Source organism: Staurois parvus, unplaced genomic scaffold (assembly GCF_062004578.1).
Source record: "Staurois parvus isolate SC_StPar_1 unplaced genomic scaffold, SC_StPar_1.0 ptg001192l, whole genome shotgun sequence".
NCBI classification, from domain to species: domain Eukaryota; kingdom Metazoa; phylum Chordata; class Amphibia; order Anura; family Ranidae; genus Staurois; species Staurois parvus.
The window spans coordinates 2,094,927-2,113,272 of NW_028318988.1; the positions used below are offsets into that span (position 1 = coordinate 2,094,927).

The window sequence follows — 18,346 nt, forward strand, 5'->3', positions numbered from 1 at the left end:
TTTAAGAAATCGTGATGCCGGAGGCTTTACATGTGCTTCCTGATTAATACGACCGGCTGCCACAGTGATCACGTGATCGGTATCCTGTCCTATGTGCGCCAGGTAATCAGCTAAGACTGGGAGCTGCCGGTGACATGATTGTTGCTGGGAGTGCACTCTCGGTACAAAAAGAATGATGCATATATGTGGTCTGGCTATTGGCTGGAAGGAAGGGAAAAAGGTCACAAGCTCCCATATGAAATAAAGAACATGAATTCCTGGGGGCCCCAACAGATAAAAAGAGCAGGGGGGGGGAGCATGGAAAAGGTGAGTGTTAGCAAGGGAGAGAGGGGAGGATAAGAGAACCTGTCACTTTGCTTTGAATGGGCAAAGTGAGAAGTTGCTAATAACTCTCTATAAGACAAACAAGCATTTAACCCCTTGCAGTGCAGTGATGGGGGGGGGGGTACTGCGTGGGTACATTTAAATGCAGCATATAGTTGGGCTTTAACAAGTCATTGCATAGTGAACAAGGTGACAATGGCTTACACTTTTCTTGGTCTGCTGGCTGCTGTCATAGCCTGTGGTCACATCCCGGACGTGGAGAATGCCGTACGTTCCACAGGACTGCGGATATCTCTTTGGACCAGTATAATTTCTCAGCCGATCAAATATCCTCTTATTAGTGGCAGGGTCGTAGCATAGGAAATAGGACGTTTTTGAGATGTGATAACCATATCTGGAAATTAAAAAAATGTAACATTGTTGAAAGACTAAATACAATAAAAACGTCCCACAGACCCACCACCTGTCCTAAGACAGTCAAGTATATACCAGGAGGCTCCAAACTACAGCCTGCGGGTCACATACGAATTTAGCCAGCTGATGTGCACAATCTCTGATTATCCTCCCTTTTCATCCCCAACAATAGTAGGGGGGCACAATGATACAATGTATGTTGGCACTGAAGAAAAGATGGGGGGCTCTGATATGGACCATAATGTAAGGAGGGGCTCTGCTGGGAACCCTGATGTAAAGGGGAGCTCTGATGGAAACATTGATACAGTAAGGGGGGGGGGGGGGGGGGGGGGACGACTCTGATGTAAGAGACCCTTATGTAAGGGGGAACTCCGATGGAGACCCAGATGTAAGGATTACCATCTCCTATTCTATCCACCTTTAGGCCATCCCTGAAAACCCATCTCTGTAGAGGAGCTTATCTTGCTTCTAAATAATATACCTTTTACATCAACTCATCCCCAAGTTTATTACCTTTTGCATCACCTGACCCTCCCTTTTAGATTGTAAGCTCTAATGAGCAGATCCCACTGATTCCTCCTGCATTGAATTGTATTCTAACTGTACTGTCTGCCCTAATTGTGTAAAACGCTGAGCAAAAACCTGGCGCTATATAATCCTGTATTAGAATGATAATAATGAGTAAGATGTAATATTCAAATTACTTTTTCTCAACCTTTATTATTGGCTGAACTTTGGCTTGAATATCTTTGTTGTCCTGAATCATATCATTCATTTAAATTTTATGCATTCATGAAACTCATTTTTTCTGACCTGATTTTATGTAAAAAACAGAACTCACATCTCATATATTCGGATAAGCTGTTGATTTAAACTCATATTGATACTGTCTAGATAAGCGGCCATTTCTGCAACAACCACCGCCGCACTGACGCCATCTTTGTCCAGCACAGCTGTCCCGCACATATAGCCTGGGAAAAACAAAACAGGTAAATTACCCAAAGCAATGCTTTACAGGTGAAACAAAAAATTAGAATATTGTGCAAAAGTTCATTTATTTCAGGAATGCAACTTAAAAGGTGAAACTAATATATGAGATAGACTCATTACATGCAAAGCAAGATAGTTCAAGCCGTGATTTGTCATAATTGTGATGATTATGGCTTACAGCTCATGAAAACCCCAAATCCACAATCTCAGAAAATGAGAATATTGTGAAAAGGTGCAATATTCTCGGCTCAAAGTGTCCCACTCTAATCAGCTAATAAAGCCATAACACCTGCAAAGGGTTCCTGAGACTTTAAATGGTCTCTCAGTCTGGTTCAGTAGGAATCACAATTATGGGAAAGACTTCAGACCTGACAGTTGTGCAGAAAACCATCAATGACACCCTCCATAAGGAGGGAAAGCCTCAAAAGGTAATTGCAAAAGAAGTTGGATGTTCCCAAAGTGCTGTATCAAAGCACATTAATAGAAAGTTATGTGGAAGGGAAAAGTGTGGAAGAAAAAGGTGCACAAGCAGCAGGGATGACCACAGCCTGGAGAGGATTGTCAGGAAAAGGCCATTCAAAAGTGTTGGGGACTTTCACAAGGAGTGGACTGAGGCTGGAGTCAGTGCATCAAGAGCCACCACACACAGACGGATCCTGGACATGGGCTTCAAATGTTGTATTCCTCTTGTCAAGCCGCTCCTGAACAACAAACAACGTCAAAAGCGTCTTATCTGGACTAAAGAAAAACAGACCTGGTCTGTTGCTCAGTGGTCCAAAGTCCTCTTTTCTGATGAGAGCAACTTTTGCATCTCATTTGGAAACCAAGGACCCAGAGTATGGAGGAAGAATGGAAAGGCCCAAGGACCCCGAGTATGGAGGAAGAATGGAGAGGCCCAAGGACCCCGAGTATGGAGGAAGAATGGAGAGGCCCAAGGACCCCGAGTATGGAGGAAGAATGGAGAGGCCCAAGGACCCCGAGTATGGAGGAAGAATGGAGAGGCCCAAGGACCCCGAGTATGGAGGAAGAATGGAGAGGCCCAAGGACCCCGAGTATGGAGGAAGAATGGAGAGGCACAAGGACCCCAAGTATGGAGGAAGAATGGAGAGGCACACACTGCAAGATGCTTGAAGTCCAGTGTGAAGTTTCCACAGTCTGTGTTGATTTGGGGAGCCATGTCATCTGCTGGTGTTGGTCCACTGTGCTTCATTAAGTCCAGGGTCAACGCAGCCGTCTACCAGGAGATTTTGGAGCACTTCATGCTTCCTTCCACAGACGAGCTTTATGGGGATGCTGACTTCATTTTCCAGCAGGATTTGGCACCTGCCCACACTGCCAAAAGCACCAAAACCTGGTTCAATGACCGTGGGATTACTGTGCTTGATTGGCCAGCAAACTTGCCTGACCTGAACCCCATAGAGAATCTATGGGGCATTGCCAAGAGAAAGATGAGAGACATGAGACCGAACAATGCAGAAGAGCTGAAGGCCGCTATTGAAGCATCCTAGTCTTCCATAACACCTCAGCAGTGCCACAGGCTGATAGCTTCCATGCCACGCTGCACTGAGGCAGTAATTGCTGCAAAAGGGGCCCAAACCAAGTACTGAGTACATATGCATGCTTCTACTTTTTAGAGGTCCGATATTGTTCTATGTACAATCCTTGTTTTATTGATTGCATGTAATATTCTAATTTTCTGAGATTGTGGATTTGGGGTTTTCATGAGCTGTAAGCCATAATCATCACAATGATGACAAATCACGGCTTGAACTATCTTGCTTTGCATGTAATGAGTCTCTCATATATTAGTTTCACCTTTTAAGTTGCATTACTGAAATAAATGAACTTTTGCACGATATTCTAAGTTTTCGAGTTTCACCTGTATATGCCACAGGGCAGCAGAGGTAAGGAAGGATATAATAAAATAACAGTGTACAAGACAGATATTAAAGAAAAGAAAATTAGAGGATATGGTGGACCAGGGCCTTAAGGGAAACAATCCCCAACCAGACATATCCAAAATTAACAGGGCTCCATTTATTACATGGACAGGATGTGACATTAAAATAAGGTCAGTAATGAAGACTTACCTATCGATTCCTCAAATGCAAACAAGACGGTTTTCCCTTTATCCAAGAGATCCTTCACTCGGTTTCCGATCCATTTAAACCCCGGCAGAGTGTCCTGTAAGAGGAAAGTCAGGGCTTAAAGCTGAAGTTTAATTCACTTATACTTTGGGAATACTATAGAGCTGGGGTCTACAAACTTTCTAAACCAAGTGCCAGTTTACGGTCTTTCAGTCTTCAGTGGGGGAGAGACTGTGGCCAGTGAGAGTAGAAAATATCCTGGAATCAGTAAGAGTAAACAATTCCCCATCTTTTGTATTAAAGGAATAATAGTGCCCCATTGTTGGTGTCAGTGGGAGGAATAATGCCCCATCATTGGTGTCAGTGGCACAAATTATGCCCCATTGTTGCCAGTAGAAGGATTTGTGCCCCATTATTTGTGTTATTGGAAGGAATAGTGCCCTATTGCTGGTGTCAGTGGGATGAATATGCCTCATTGTTGATGTCAGTGGGAGGAATAGTGCTCTGAGGGTCAGATAAAGGCAAGCAAAGGGCCGCATCCAGCCCTCAGGCTTTAGTGTAGACACCACTGCTAAAGATTGTCAGAATGACAGTTCTGCTGACATCACATCCAAGATGGCGACACCCAGCAGCAGTCAAGATTTTTGAATGTTCACACAAGGGAGGATTTTACAGGTAAATAACATGCATAACATTTGTTAAATGCACATAAAATCTCATGAGAAGAATGTTGCTGAAATGAATTGTCTGAAGAAGGGTCTCTTTTATTCCCCCATCTCACCTCATAGTGAAAACCTTCATGTGTGGCGATGGCTTGCAGGATGTTGGAAGAGACGGTGGTGGCCAGCATGTAAACATCCCCCACCTCACATCTCCTTTCTGATTTCTGCCAGCAGAAGAACATCCACCAGCCAAGTAGAGCCGCCAGCTCATTTCCTGTGAACACCTTCCACTGGCCTCTGGAAGACAAAAGGAGGTTTATCTTTTTAGGGAATCCCTGGTGACAGAAATATAGGAGACCCCACTAATGTTTTGTATTAAAAGATGTACGTTTCCAGGCTGTCATTTTCATTCTGCGATTTCACTACTACTTATTATTACTGTTTGTGAATTTCTGGGACCAGAAGTGAGGCGAAATCTCTCCATCAAGGTCATGGGTAGCAATAAATGTTTGGCACAGGCATTTATTTTTATCCAAAACTACAAAAAAAAAAAAAAATCTTTAGCAGGATTCAGGCTTTAAAATGAGCAAGGGCAGCTTCCATCGTTTAGTCTTGACAGGTTCTGTTATTATAACAAATACACTATATTGCCAAACGTATTGGTCGGCCTGCCTTTACACGCACATGAACTTCTTCTGGGAAGGCCGTCCACAAGGTTTAGGAGGGTGTCTATGGGAAGGTTGGACCATTCTTCCAGAAGCACATTTGTGAGGTCAGGCACTGATGTCGAGGGAGGAGGCCTGGATCACAGTCTCCGCTCTAATTCATCCCAAAAGGTGTTCTATGGGGTTGAGGTCAGGACTCTGTGCAGGCCAGTCAAGTTCCTCCACCCCAAACTCAATCATCCATGTCTTCATGGACCTTGCTTTGTGCACTGGTGTGCAGTCATGTTGGAACAGGAAGGGGCCATCCCCAAACTCTTCCCACAAAGTTGGGAGCATGAAATTGTCCAAAATGTCTTGGTATGCTGACTCCTTAAGAGTTCCCTTCACTGGGACTAAGGAGCCAAGCCCAACCGCCGAAAAACAACCCCCACCGGAATCCCCCTCCACCAGACTTTACACAATGCAGTCAGGAAAGTACTGTTCTCCTTTATCTATTGACTCGGCAGACAGTTGGCGACTTCTGCGCACTGTGCGCTTCAGCATGCGCTGACCCCGCTCTGTCATGTGACGTGGCCTAACACTTTGTGGCTGAGTGGTTGTTGTTCCCAGTTGCTTCCACTTTGTTACAATACCACTAACAGTTGAGCGCAGAATATTTAGTAGTAAGGAAATGTCACGGATGGACTTATTGCACAGGTGACAACCTATCACAGGACCACGCTTGGAGTTACTGAGCTCCTGAGAGCGACCCATTCTTTCACAAATGTTTGTAGAAGCAGTCTGCATGCCTATGTTATGATTTTATACACCTGTAGCCATGGAGGGGATTGGAACACCTGAATCTAATGGTTTGGAGGGGAGCCCAATATTTTTGGCAATATAGTGTATATGAACCAGATCCATTGAAACAATGGAATGCCAAGTAACTAGACATATGTGGCTAGTTTCGTTTCATTCTGTATCGAAAATCAGACAAATTTTTCGTTATTCAGAAATTCAGATGTATCCAAGTTTCCGAATTACAATAGTAACAAATCCGAAATAACGAAACAAAATTTGAATCTGAATCAAATTTGAATTGAATGCGAAAACGAAAAGAAAAAAAAAAAAAAGGACATAAGAGAATAGCATAGAATAGAAAAAATAGATTAGAATTGAAATTAATATAATTGAAATGAATAGAATAACAATAGAATAGAATACAAAATAAAAACTGAATAGATTACAATAGAATAAATAGAACAAAAACCCCAATAGAATAGAATGAACTAGAAAGAATCTGTCTGCCAAATTCAAATTTCAAATAGAATAAAGAATACTTCTGGCAATATAGTATAATGTACAAAGTGGTCTAAAGAAGGAAGGGCTGCAGTTTTTCTCTTCTGGCTGTACTAAGTTCCCCCCAGAATGTACAGCTGGCCCTTGTGTGAGATCACCCAATCAGAAGACAGCTTTCAGTTAAAGCGGAAGTAAACCCTCCAATCCTTTTCAGCCAAGGAAGCTGACATCTTAGCCACTGTTTGATCTACAACTACCATGGTGCTGCACATGTGATCAGTTATGACACCAGCCATCTGATGGTTTAACACAGGGGTAGGCAACCTGAGAGCCGCAGGACTACAAGTTGCATCATGCCTCTGCAAGTCATAGCTGTAACTGTCAGTTTTGTAATCTTTGCAATGCCTCATGGGAAATGTAGTTCCACAACAGCTAGAGAGCTACAGGTTGCCTACCCCTGGTTTAACAAGTTGAGAACACAAGAAAAGGTAACAGTTGGCATCCATGGCATGCCGGGAATATAATGTTTTTTTGAAACCATTAAATCGAAGGGTTTAGTTCTGCTTTATGGGATGACTATAGCACATTATAAGTTGGTTGATGCTGAAGTGATATTTAAAACTCGTGGCTAAATATATAGTTGTTTCAGGATCTAAAGATCATTTCTAAAAATAAGGAATGCAGAGCTCAGTTTTCCTGCTGGTATCTATGTCACTAGGGAACACCGATGCACCCTTCTGCTGCTCCTATTGGCTCGCACACTCCCCTGCTTTCCCATCCACTCAAGTAGATGTAAGCCCTGCACTCTTCATAGTTCCCTGCACATTCCGATCCCAACTACAGCAGCAGAAGATCAAGACTGCTGCAGGGTACACAGTAAAATAATTCAATATTACACCTAAAAAGACAACCCACCTCCCACTGATATTCATGTCTCCAGAGATCTCCTGCTGCTACTCCTTTTGTCCCATCTACCAACAAGATATACAGGGTCAGAGCCTAGAGAAAGCAGTGACATGGCCCTCCATTGTCATGTGACAGTGCCTTGGGCCTAGCATTTGTCAGGTCCAATCCCAGCCCCGTGCAAGTCACTTGCTCCCCCATACCCAGAGTAACAGATCTTTTCACTGGATAGAAATGGAGAAAGCACCAGTGGGGAAGTGCTGGATGCTGGAGATGCGACTCTACCATTAATCTCATGGGCAGAATGAAATGTCAGTGCAGAGGACCTAGCAAGGTGTGTTTCCACTGTTAAGTAATAAAGGTAGCAAATCAGTGTTTTCTATGTGTCTTTGCAGTGACCAGCATTGAGCAAGTGCAGGAAAACATCAGTCACTGCAGAATGGACCCTTAACCTCCCTAGCGGTCTGATTATGTCCATATTTCTGTACTCAAACTGGTACATTTTTTTGCATGGAAATATGTATTTTTTTTATTGTAGGCCTGTAATTTTTAGGAATAACTCACTGAAATCTGTCCGAACAAGAGTCTAGTAAACATCCCGGGTATGATAACATTTGAAACACAAAATCATAAATTATAATTTAATAAATCATAAAAATAATAATATAATAATAATAAATTGAATTCAATAATATAATCAAACCAAACACACTGAAATTTGAAATATAGCTCCAAGTTCGCACATCGCTGAGCTCAGTCGCAGAATCGTTTTCAGTGTCTGATGAGGAATTTCCCCCACGAATCATTATCACTCAATTCTGCAAGTGGTTCTGATTTACTATCGCTGTTCTCTAGCCGGTCTAAAACCGCTTTTGACCTAAAGGGACGCTTTCTGGACGCCATGGACGTTTCTCAGTTTGCAGGCAGAAAGAACAGTAAAAATGCAGGCAGGGCGCCGGACAAAGCACTCGGGACAAAATGTATGTGAAATGATTTGATACAGTAATGGAATACTATGTGATTTTAGTGTATTTAGTGAATGTCACTTTTTGTCATTTTCAAATTTCCCGCCAGTTCCGTCCCCCGTACGTCCCGACGTCGCAGGGAACGGAACCCGGAAGACAGATGCCGGCATCGGCCGGAGGACATTGCCGGGGACGCTACAGGAGGGACATCGCGGGAGCACAGGACAAGGTAAGTACAGAAGAGATCCCAGAGCAGTGCTGCATGGTAAGCCCGAGTGTAGCTCAGGGTTACCGCTTGTGGTACTGAAACTTTACCCCGAGCTACACTCAGGAATACTGCCAGGGAGGTTAATCAGCTAAATACATTGCAGGTGCATCAAAACAAAAAGGTGTGCAAAGTCTTATGGTTCATGTTCCTTAGCAAATGGTATAAAAGCCTTTTCCCTGCCAGCATGCTGCAGATTAGGATCCTTGTGCTCTGCTTGGAAGCAGTGGTCTTTCCGCAGAGGTCCAACACACCCCCTGTGGAGACAGATCAAGACTTCTACAACCGGCAGGCAGCATGAGCTTTGCAAATTGCAGAACTGTAAGTCTGACTCAGCAGGGGATGTGCCAGGTCCAAGTTTCCTTTTTTGCAGCATGCTGGTAGGGGGCAGGCTTTACTACTCAGGCTGTGGCTGCTTTGTTTAAAAAAAAAAACAAAAAACTGTGAATCAGATTTGTTTTAAATTACCGCTTTTGTTTTGATGCTTTAAAGTAAATATGAATTATTGCAGATGAAAATGTTACATTTACAATTCCAGTCAGCAGATGGCGCTCTAAGATTCATTTTAGGTTTCCAAGGTTGTCCCTTGCTGTTTTACTGAAAAAAAGAGACAGTATAAAGAGCTGAAAAGCTCAAGCTGAAATTTATACACACAAATAAATCCTGCCTTCGCTGCCTTTTCAGATGGTTGTATGAAGTTGTAGTTCGAGATAATAAATCTTAAAGCAAGCAGCTTCTATGGTAGTCTCTCTTTAGAAAACTCACAATGCTCTGTGAAGCCAGTGTCAGACGTGCACATTACATTAGATGTTTATTTGAAACTATGTTAAGATTCTTTTTCCATTCCCTGATGTGTATAAAAGGAGAGCACTTACGAGTCTTGTAGTTCAGCCACAGCCAGCCTATCAGCATCGGGGTCTGTAGCCAGCACCACCCGGGCCCTTTCCTTCTCCGCCAACCTGAGAGAAAGCTCCTGGGGTGAGGGAGAGTTACATCGATTAATGACATTTCCTTTGTGGCCTATGTGTGATATATGCTCACAGTACTATACTATCTCTATGACTACAAATATGGGATACGTAGGATTATACAGGTATGTATACTGGTGCAGTAGGCTACATTCACACTGGTGATTAAGGCGAATTGTCACATTGCTGCCGCGGCTCTCAAGGGCTAGGTGCAGCTGCTAGTACAAAAGGGATAACAGGCACATGGTGTGGCAGTCCATGTATGTTTGATGCGTTCCAAATGGGCAGGGGTGAAGGTAGTCCAGTAGGCACTAAGGGCAAGCTGCGTAGGAGCGAAGCATAACTCTGCAGAAGGGAAACAAAGAAACACAGCCTGATGAAAGAGCGCGCCTGGACTCATCTCGTCCTGCACATGCTCAGAACCGCGTCGCATTTTCATGACGTCAGACGCCACATGTGCTGATCCTGGACATCTTGGAGACTCTGCCAGGCTCCAGCATCCATGCTGCATATAAACAGAATCATCTGCTGGCAGACACCTTGGAGATTCCACCAGGCTTACCATCCATGTTGCACATGCACAGCACCACCTGCTGATGGATTCAATCGATCTCCTCTCTGGATCAGACACACAACATCTGGCTACAGACGTCTCACCCTCTTACCCATGAGCCTGTTTTTTTATTGTAAGATGTGAGTTACTGCTTATCTTTCTATTAAATACCTTCACAGTACACACTTAGAGGCACTGTGTTTCTTTATTTCCCTAGGTTCAGCTGCTAGCCCTGTCCACTATAATGGCAGGTCAATGGCAGGTATACTGCAGCTATCTGAGGCTCTCTGCTAAGCCAGCGATTACCTGTGGTAAGTGCGTCCAGCAGTGATCACTACGGGTAAACGCTGGCTGTGCGATCAGCCATGAATATCTGCAGCTGCCGCCAACCTGCCATTATCATTTATTATTATTATTATTTCAGGTACTTATATAGCGCCGTCAATTTACACAGCACTTTACATATATATTGTACATTCACATCAGTCCCTAACCCTCAAGGGGTGTACAATCTAAGGTCCCTAACTCACATTCATACATACATATACTAGGGCCAATTTAGACAGGAGCCAATTAACCTACCAGCATGTCTTTGGAGTGTGGGAAGAAACCAGAGTACCTGGAGGAAACCCACGCAGGCACAGGGAGAACATGCAAACTCTGGGCAGGAGGTGCCGTGGCTGGGAATTGAACCAATGACCCTAGTACTGCCAGGCGGAAGCGCTAACCATTTGGTCACTGTGCTGCCCATTATAGTGAATGGGGCCGGATGCTGCAGCTATCCCCTGAGGAATCTCTGATTCCTGCCACTACAATTCACACCAACCCCAAATCACCAGTGTGAATGTAGCCTAAGGTCACTCATTCTTATCAGTCATTTCCTCTGTTGCATTGTTAACCTTCCCAGGAGCGTGACCTGCATCATGTAACGTCCACGTTTCCCCCACTTAGGTCTAAAGCCATCCACAACTCAGCCCCCAGCTACATCACTAACCTAGTCTCAAAATTCCAATCACATTGTTCTCTTCCTTCCACCTAAGACCTCCTGCTCTCTAGCTCCGTTGTCACCTCTTATTCTTGGCTTCAGGACTTCTCCAGAGCTGCTCCCAGCCTCTGGAACTCCCTTCCCCAATGTGTCCTACTATCTCCTACCCTGTCCACTTTTAGACAATCCCTAAAAACCCATCTCTTCAGAGAGGCCTATCCTGCCCCCTCCTAGCAACTGTACCTTTGTTTTCCTCCATCAGCCCATCCCCCACAGTTATTACCTTTTGTATCAACTGACCTTCCCGATTAGATTGTAAGCTCTACCGAGCAGGGCCCTCTGATCCCTCTTGTATTAATTTGTATTGTAACTGTACTGTCATCCTTTATATTGTAAAGTGCTGAGCAAACTGTTGGCGCTATATAAATCCTGTATTATAATAATAATATCAGTGCTCCTGACTGCACTGCATTTGAGTATAGAAAAGAATGTTATTGGTTGTGTTCATTTTGGTATTTCATACACTGTACATCCACTAGATGGCACCTTTTGCTCAGTTCTCGACATAACATGGTACATAATGCAGTTTGGTTCCACACAGTTTATTACCTGTCCTCCAAACTACACGCCTGACTTTTCTGTCACATCATTTTCCTTCTGGATCAGTCCTGACCCGGTATACTATAGGCTTTGATGCGCCACACATCATATTACTGATTATGGATAACTTGCTCAATTTTCAGGGGATAATACTCCAGGAAATTCATTTCTATTCTGAAGTTATACCACATTTTATAATCCATGGTTCCAAAGCACTAGCCCAATGTCAGAATCCAAGGGAGCATCTGTTGTTTTTCATAGGTCATTTAGAGTCTGGTCACACTGACACAACGTCAGATGTCAGGGGCGACCTGCAGGACACATGTCTATGAACTAGTGCATGCGCTAGTTTCAAAATCAGTGCAACTCCAACCAAGTCAGAATCACACCGATGTGACCGCTATAATTGCAGACTATAGGATGCGACTGGTCATGCAATTTGAAACACGCAAGGCATGGAATATTGGCATGGCAAATGGCATCTGGTATGATCGGGATCTTAACCACTTCCAGTCCGGACACTTTCACCTCCTTCCTGTCCAGGCCAATTTTCAGCTTTCAGCGCTATCACACTGAATGACAATTGCGCGGTCATGCAACACTGTACCCATATGAATTTTTTAGCATTTTTTTGAGACAGATAAAAAAACTTTATTTTGGTGGTATTTATTCACCACTGGGATTTTAAGTTTTTTTGCTTTATAAATGAAAAATTCCAAACATTTTGAGTGTTTTTCTTATAAAATGTTGCAAATAAATAATCTTTCTTCATAAATCTTGGCCAAAATGTATTCAGTACAGGCTTAAAATGCGGGCGCCGTTTATGAACGGCAACCCGCTCCTGCACTGCTCCCGTCCGGCCCATGTATATAAAGGCGGGACGGGAGCAGTGCAAGAGCGGGTTGCCGTTCATAAAGTGGTTAATAAGCATAGCACAGACTTCTTAGATTGTAAGGAATTCACATCTCATTCCATCACATATTCCAAAATTAAAAGCGCATCCACATCATTTAGTCCCCTATGACCTGTATGGTTATATACTGTTAAGTCCCAAGAAGCCATGGTTTCCATACACTGCACTGATGATGGCTAAAAAGCCTGAAACAGCTGTATGCAGTTTGGATGGAATGGCTCTATAATATTCAGCTATATTTGTACTGTCCTGAAATAATCCTCTTACTTTGGGAATATGTTATGGAATGAGACATGAACACCATCTGTTTTAGGAAAGGCTTTAGTGATCCGGTTGGAGGGCCTTTTCAGTCCATTAATCCCTTCTCACCAGAACCTGAATGGGTGCGCGGTCTCCATTTACTGTTTACAGACTGAGCTGGAATACAAAACCCCCCTCTATGTCATCTAGTCACAGAACCATTTACCAGGACACATTCTCCTTCCTCGGGGTTCGGACATTTCACAGTAGAAAAATTTGGGTCGGGGTCCTTCTGCTCAGGGACGGGAATGGGGGGGTTAAAGCCAAACACTTTGAACGCAGACTGGACGTAGTCGTGACCGACCCCGTGAAATGAGGTGTGGACAAACTTCATTGAGGTCTTCTGGTTCAGCTCCCTGAAAGAGAAATACATGATAAATCTGGTAAAGGGAACATTTAAATCAGTCCAAGCACAAATCGATCAGCAGGGAATCAAAACTCTGATACATTATCTGGGCGAGGACCCCTGATAGAGAAGAGACGATCAATCTACCATACACACAGTACAGCTGGGAATCAAAACTGAGATACATTATCTGGGCGAGGACCCCTGAGAGAACAGACAATCAATCTACCATACACACACTACAGCTGGGAATCAAAACTCTGATACATTATCTGGGCGAGGACCCCTGATAGAGAAGAGACGATCAATCTACCATCGATCCAAAAAACAATATTCTTTGCTATCCTTTGGAGACAGCATTGGCCCCTAATGAGGACCCGAAGCTGAAAGCTGTGCCCAAAAAAGGCAAAAACAGTATGTCTTTTTCCCATCTTTTAATTACCATGCCTTAATATGCACTCTCTCTATATGGAGGTAGACATCTTGGTAGAGGCAGGGCTTTGATTCCTCATGCCTTCAGCAAGAACAATGAGCAGCACAGTAGTGGCATCACCAATGTGACTCCAGTCCAGCAGTGCCTTAAAGTGGTTTTAAAAGCTTAAATATTTTTTTACCTTCATGCATTTGGTGCATGAAGGTAAAAATGTTTGAGGACGTGTATCGCCCCCTCACCCTCCTTATACTTACCTGAGCCCGATCTCCATTGAGTGCTGTGTTCTTCTATAGTGGTTCTCTCCTCTTACTCCTGCTCTCACAGGTTTTGCTGAGAGCAACAGAATCTATTGGCTCCTGCTGCTGTCAGTCAAATCCTGTGGCAAGGGAGTGGATGGTGGGGCCGAGTCTCGCTGTCTGTGTTTATAGACATAGGCAGTGGGGCTCGGGATCAAGCCTGCAGTTGTGCCACCATAGGAAGCTGCTTCCTATGGTGGCACACCGAGCAGCAGAGGAGCCAGGAACACTGGCGGAGGACCCTAAAAGAGAAGGATCAGGTCTGCTCTGTGCAATACCATTGCACAGAACAAGTAAGGATATCATGTTTGCGATACATACAGGAGAGCCTAGCTACACTCACATACCAGTAAATACACTATTTTTCAGGACGATTCCAGAAAAAAAGATACATTATTCAGGCTACTGCTTGGAGACAATGAACATTTATAAATGCAAGCAAGGCTTTACTTTTTGGTTTAGTTCCTCTTTAAACTGCCCACAAATTTCTACATGAATTAAAGTGAACCTGTGGTTTGCTGATGTAAGGCTATGCAACTATTAGCAGCTCCAGCAGTTTGCTCCCCCACCACTGCACCACTGCTTACTTCATCCGCCATTAGAGAAGACAAGTGCCCAGTACATCCAGGTATAGGGAGCATGTGGCTCGCTCTCCTCCCTCCTGCATGATATGATGGGGGTTGGAGTGAAATCAGTGCAGCATTTGGAGTCCAATGAGTGCAGTAGAAGGAGTGTGGTCACGCTTCTGTGTTTGACAATCTCTAAACTGCCAATGCAGTAGCACAAATCATTGTGAATGGTGGTACAAACATGGAGAGGCCAAAGCTCCCCTAAGGGAACACAGGCAGCAATAAAACCCAAAAGAAGAACTAACCCTCCTTTCCCACTCAATCCAAAGCTGAAAAAATGCCTTTGGATACTTGAAAAGAAACCCACCAAATGTGGTCCAAGGAAGGAAAACCAGCGAACTCATGATTGGGTCACGGGCGTCCAAGGCTCACTGATGCATGTGGCTGGCCTGTGTAGTCCAATGCAATAGGAGAGCTACCGGAGAGCAAATTGCTGAAAAAGTGAATGCTGGTTCTGATAGAAAGGTGTCAGAATACAGAGCATCACAGTTTGTTGTGTATGGGGCTGTGTAGCTGCAAATCATTCAGGATGCCCATGCTGACCCGTGTCCACAGCCAAAAGTGCCTACAGTGGGCATGTGAGCATCAGAACTGGACCAGCGAGCAATGGAAGAAGGTGGCACCAGAATGCACTGTGGGAAGAATGAGCAGGCAGTGTGACCTAAGGGATCTGTTACTGACAGTCTGGTACCAGATAACACAGCATACCTTCAGAGGTCTAGTGGCACCCATGCGTTGGTCAGTCAGGCAGAAAAAGCGGGGCCTACTCAATATTAGGTGTTTACAGTGGGTGGTGATGTCATGGCTGATTGGTGTATGTTTAAATCTGATCACCAACCTTCCCTTTAGTCTTACACAGTTGTACACAGCCTCCTCTTCTGTTCTGAAATGGCTTACTCTGATTTCACTGCACACTGTGAGCTTCTCATAATGTACATTAAAAGCTGCAGCGAGTCAGATACAGCCTGCCTCATTTTCTAACTGTAGGACGTCCAGCACCATCCAGGTCTTTCCTCCCCAGCCTGACTGTCCCTGTCCTGCACTTTCACGAATTCGTTTTCAGCTCTTTCAATCACAGAAGATTTGTATCACATGTGGGCATTATCACAGCTTCTTGTTTTCAGAAAACTCTGGACAGCACCCTGCTGGCCTCTTTCACCAGCCATGATCTACCTGCATATCAATAATGAAATGGAGAAGATGCAGAGGGCCTTCAGCTAGATGGAATTCAGTAGCAGCCAGATACCATAGTCTGCTGTAAGCCATAAATCATTATGTGCAATTATCACAACGAAGAACCCACAAAAGTCAATAATGCAAATTTTATAACAAAGCAGAAAGAATATTCCTGACAGAGATCTCTAATGTGATTGCATCACATAGCAAATGCAGTGTGCAGCTTTATGGCTCAAAAAGATAAAACATTTAACTATACAAACCCTGCCGCTGACTACATACCTTGCACCATGTGCCGAGGTGAGTGCCCAAGCAGGATCCAGTGCCCAAAGCAACATTACAGGCCATCCTGAGGTTGCTCCGATCCGGATGCACTGCGTCTATTGTGGTAACAGAAACTGACTGAAGAATTCTAAGTAAAATAATAGACTAGTTAATCTAAAAGTGATTTCTCCGTAAGGGACAAGAGGGCCACCGCCTGGGAGAAGGCGGCCCACCGCCTGGGAGAAGGCGGCCCACCGCCTGGGAGAAGGCGGCCCACCGCCTGGGAGAAGGCGGCCCACCGCCTGGGAGAAGAGGGCCACCGCCTGGGGGAAGAGGGCCACCGCACCAGTAAAAGGCGCGGACTCTCAGAGTTGGATAGGATAATAGCGAGACGCCAAGGGGGCATGTCATTCAAAGCTTTGCCAATGTCCAGTCACCTGAAGGTACCAACCTATAACCCAGGGTCTGGGAATATCAAACCTGTGTCCTGTACTCTACGATTGAGAAAAAGTATTAAAAAGTTTACCAATGACCTAACAGGTGAAAAACAACATCTCAAAGCCCAATACTGTATTTCAGGGGGCTCTGAAGGACAGTCTGCTGTTGGGGCTTTTTTTTGGCTGCCCAACCAGTTGAATATTGGTTATGCAGTAGAGGCCCATTCACACCTATGCGTTTTTAAAGAACAACTACCACAATTCACCAATTTCAAAATTGTTGTGGGATCCTTCAGGGGAAAGGGCCATGAAGCACTTGTTCCTGTTCTGATCCGTGCTGTAGTTGCTGAGAAAGAGCGTGGTCAATGTGTCGCCCCTCCCTCCACCACTGGTTGACCATACTGCTCAGAAGCAGAAAGATTTTTAAAGAGGTGTGAATGACAATACTGAAGAGGAGCACCATTATTAACCACAGCCTGTGAGCATAACTCTGCTATGTATCATGGAAAACCACATGCAGGATTTTTGGCGGCAGTAGACAGAATTAGAAGAGCAACGTTCTACAGAACACTGTACGGCTCTGCTAGTTCTGGCTAACTTGCCTACCCCATCTGATTGGCGTCACAACAGGCACATTCACAGAAGATTATTTCTGCACAATGAGGGGGCGGTGGATACAGTGCTGTGCCGAGGCTCCTCCATAAGAACACTCATAAATTGGGCCTCAGACTTAGACGCAGCTGTCAGCCAGCAAAAACAGAAAAAAAAGATGTCCTCTTACTGTACAGTCGGAACAGGACCATGTGCTCCATGCACATGGCCGCCTGGAGGATTCGGAAATCATGAGACGTCTTGAATGCATGTCAACACTACATCAGCCATTGTTTTAAATGGTGCTAGTTCACATAAGTATGATGTGTCTGTATTCTGGTGCATCATTGTGATATGGGGTATACTAATGAGAATGGCAGCGCATAAAAATTAAATGTTAATTCAGACTTGTACATTGTGCTACAAGGTGCGTTTTAATGTGGGTTACTACAATGCACTGTTATACAGCTGAATTCATTGTGAATGGCACCCTAACACACTGTGCAATAGTAGCCAACACAAATGCACGGCAGCATATCACATTGCACATGCTGTGCGTTGTGGTCTCCTGCTTCCTCAGAGAGGGGTCATGTGTGCATTATCGGTGCATTACTAGCCTCAACATAATAAATGGTCTGCTTTACTGCAAACACCTCAACTGGTCGCAGTAGTATAAACGGGCTCTAAAGCTTCAAAGAGCTGACTCCTGTGTAATGTCATCTCTTATTGCTGGTAGTCACAAGGTTAATGTTCGAACAATCTGTACAGAACAATGGAAAGACTGGAAGCCCCGGGATCGGTTGTCAGCAAGGCGCTGCTCTCTACCTGTCATTATGTACACTCATTATGTACAGATAGTGTTACCTGCAGCTCGATACCTCATATACCTGGGAGGATATAAAAGTAGACTAACGTTTCCAAACCCTCTCCTCCTATCATGGCATGCCATGCATTCATCATTGAAATAAGTACTGTATAGGCTACAAAATACCCAAACCTCCTTTTTCTTATAACAGTCTTGACAGTTACTAACCATCTACACAGTCCAGAGCTGCATTATACTATATCTGAGGCTTGAGTTGGAGCAATTACTTCTCTACAATGTCATTTCGCCTTGATGAAGGAATCCACCGCTGTTCTGAAACGTTGCACTGAACTGTGACTTATGTAACGGTGCATTAATGAAAAAAAGAACTCTGCATGAGATGTGCTGGCAACATTTGTTTTTCTTGGGGATCACGGTGTCCTCCATTAGTTGCTACAGTACCCCAACATAAAAGTCCAATTCTGGTTGCAATGCAG

The 18,346-nt window shown here is 44.2% G+C and overlaps 1 protein-coding gene across 2 annotated transcripts in view; it reads right to left on the minus strand.

The window, feature by feature from the left end:
* Nucleotides 1-18,346, minus strand: part of PGM2L1 (phosphoglucomutase 2 like 1) — a 102,935-nt gene that overhangs the window by 9,145 nt on the left and 75,444 nt on the right. For both annotated transcript variants that reach the window (XR_016307911.1, XM_089659832.1), the window contains exons 7-12: nucleotides 13,039-13,228; nucleotides 9,429-9,526; nucleotides 4,597-4,774; nucleotides 3,819-3,912; nucleotides 1,580-1,709; nucleotides 529-718 (exon numbers count right to left, since the gene is read on the minus strand). Coding sequence is in view for 1 of the 2 variants with exons in the window: in XM_089659832.1 (XP_089515958.1) it covers nucleotides 529-718; nucleotides 1,580-1,709; nucleotides 3,819-3,912; nucleotides 4,597-4,774; nucleotides 9,429-9,526; nucleotides 13,039-13,228 (880 nt within the window). In the remaining variant the exon portion in view is untranslated. The remainder of the gene's footprint in view (nucleotides 1-528; nucleotides 719-1,579; nucleotides 1,710-3,818; nucleotides 3,913-4,596; nucleotides 4,775-9,428; nucleotides 9,527-13,038; nucleotides 13,229-18,346) is intronic.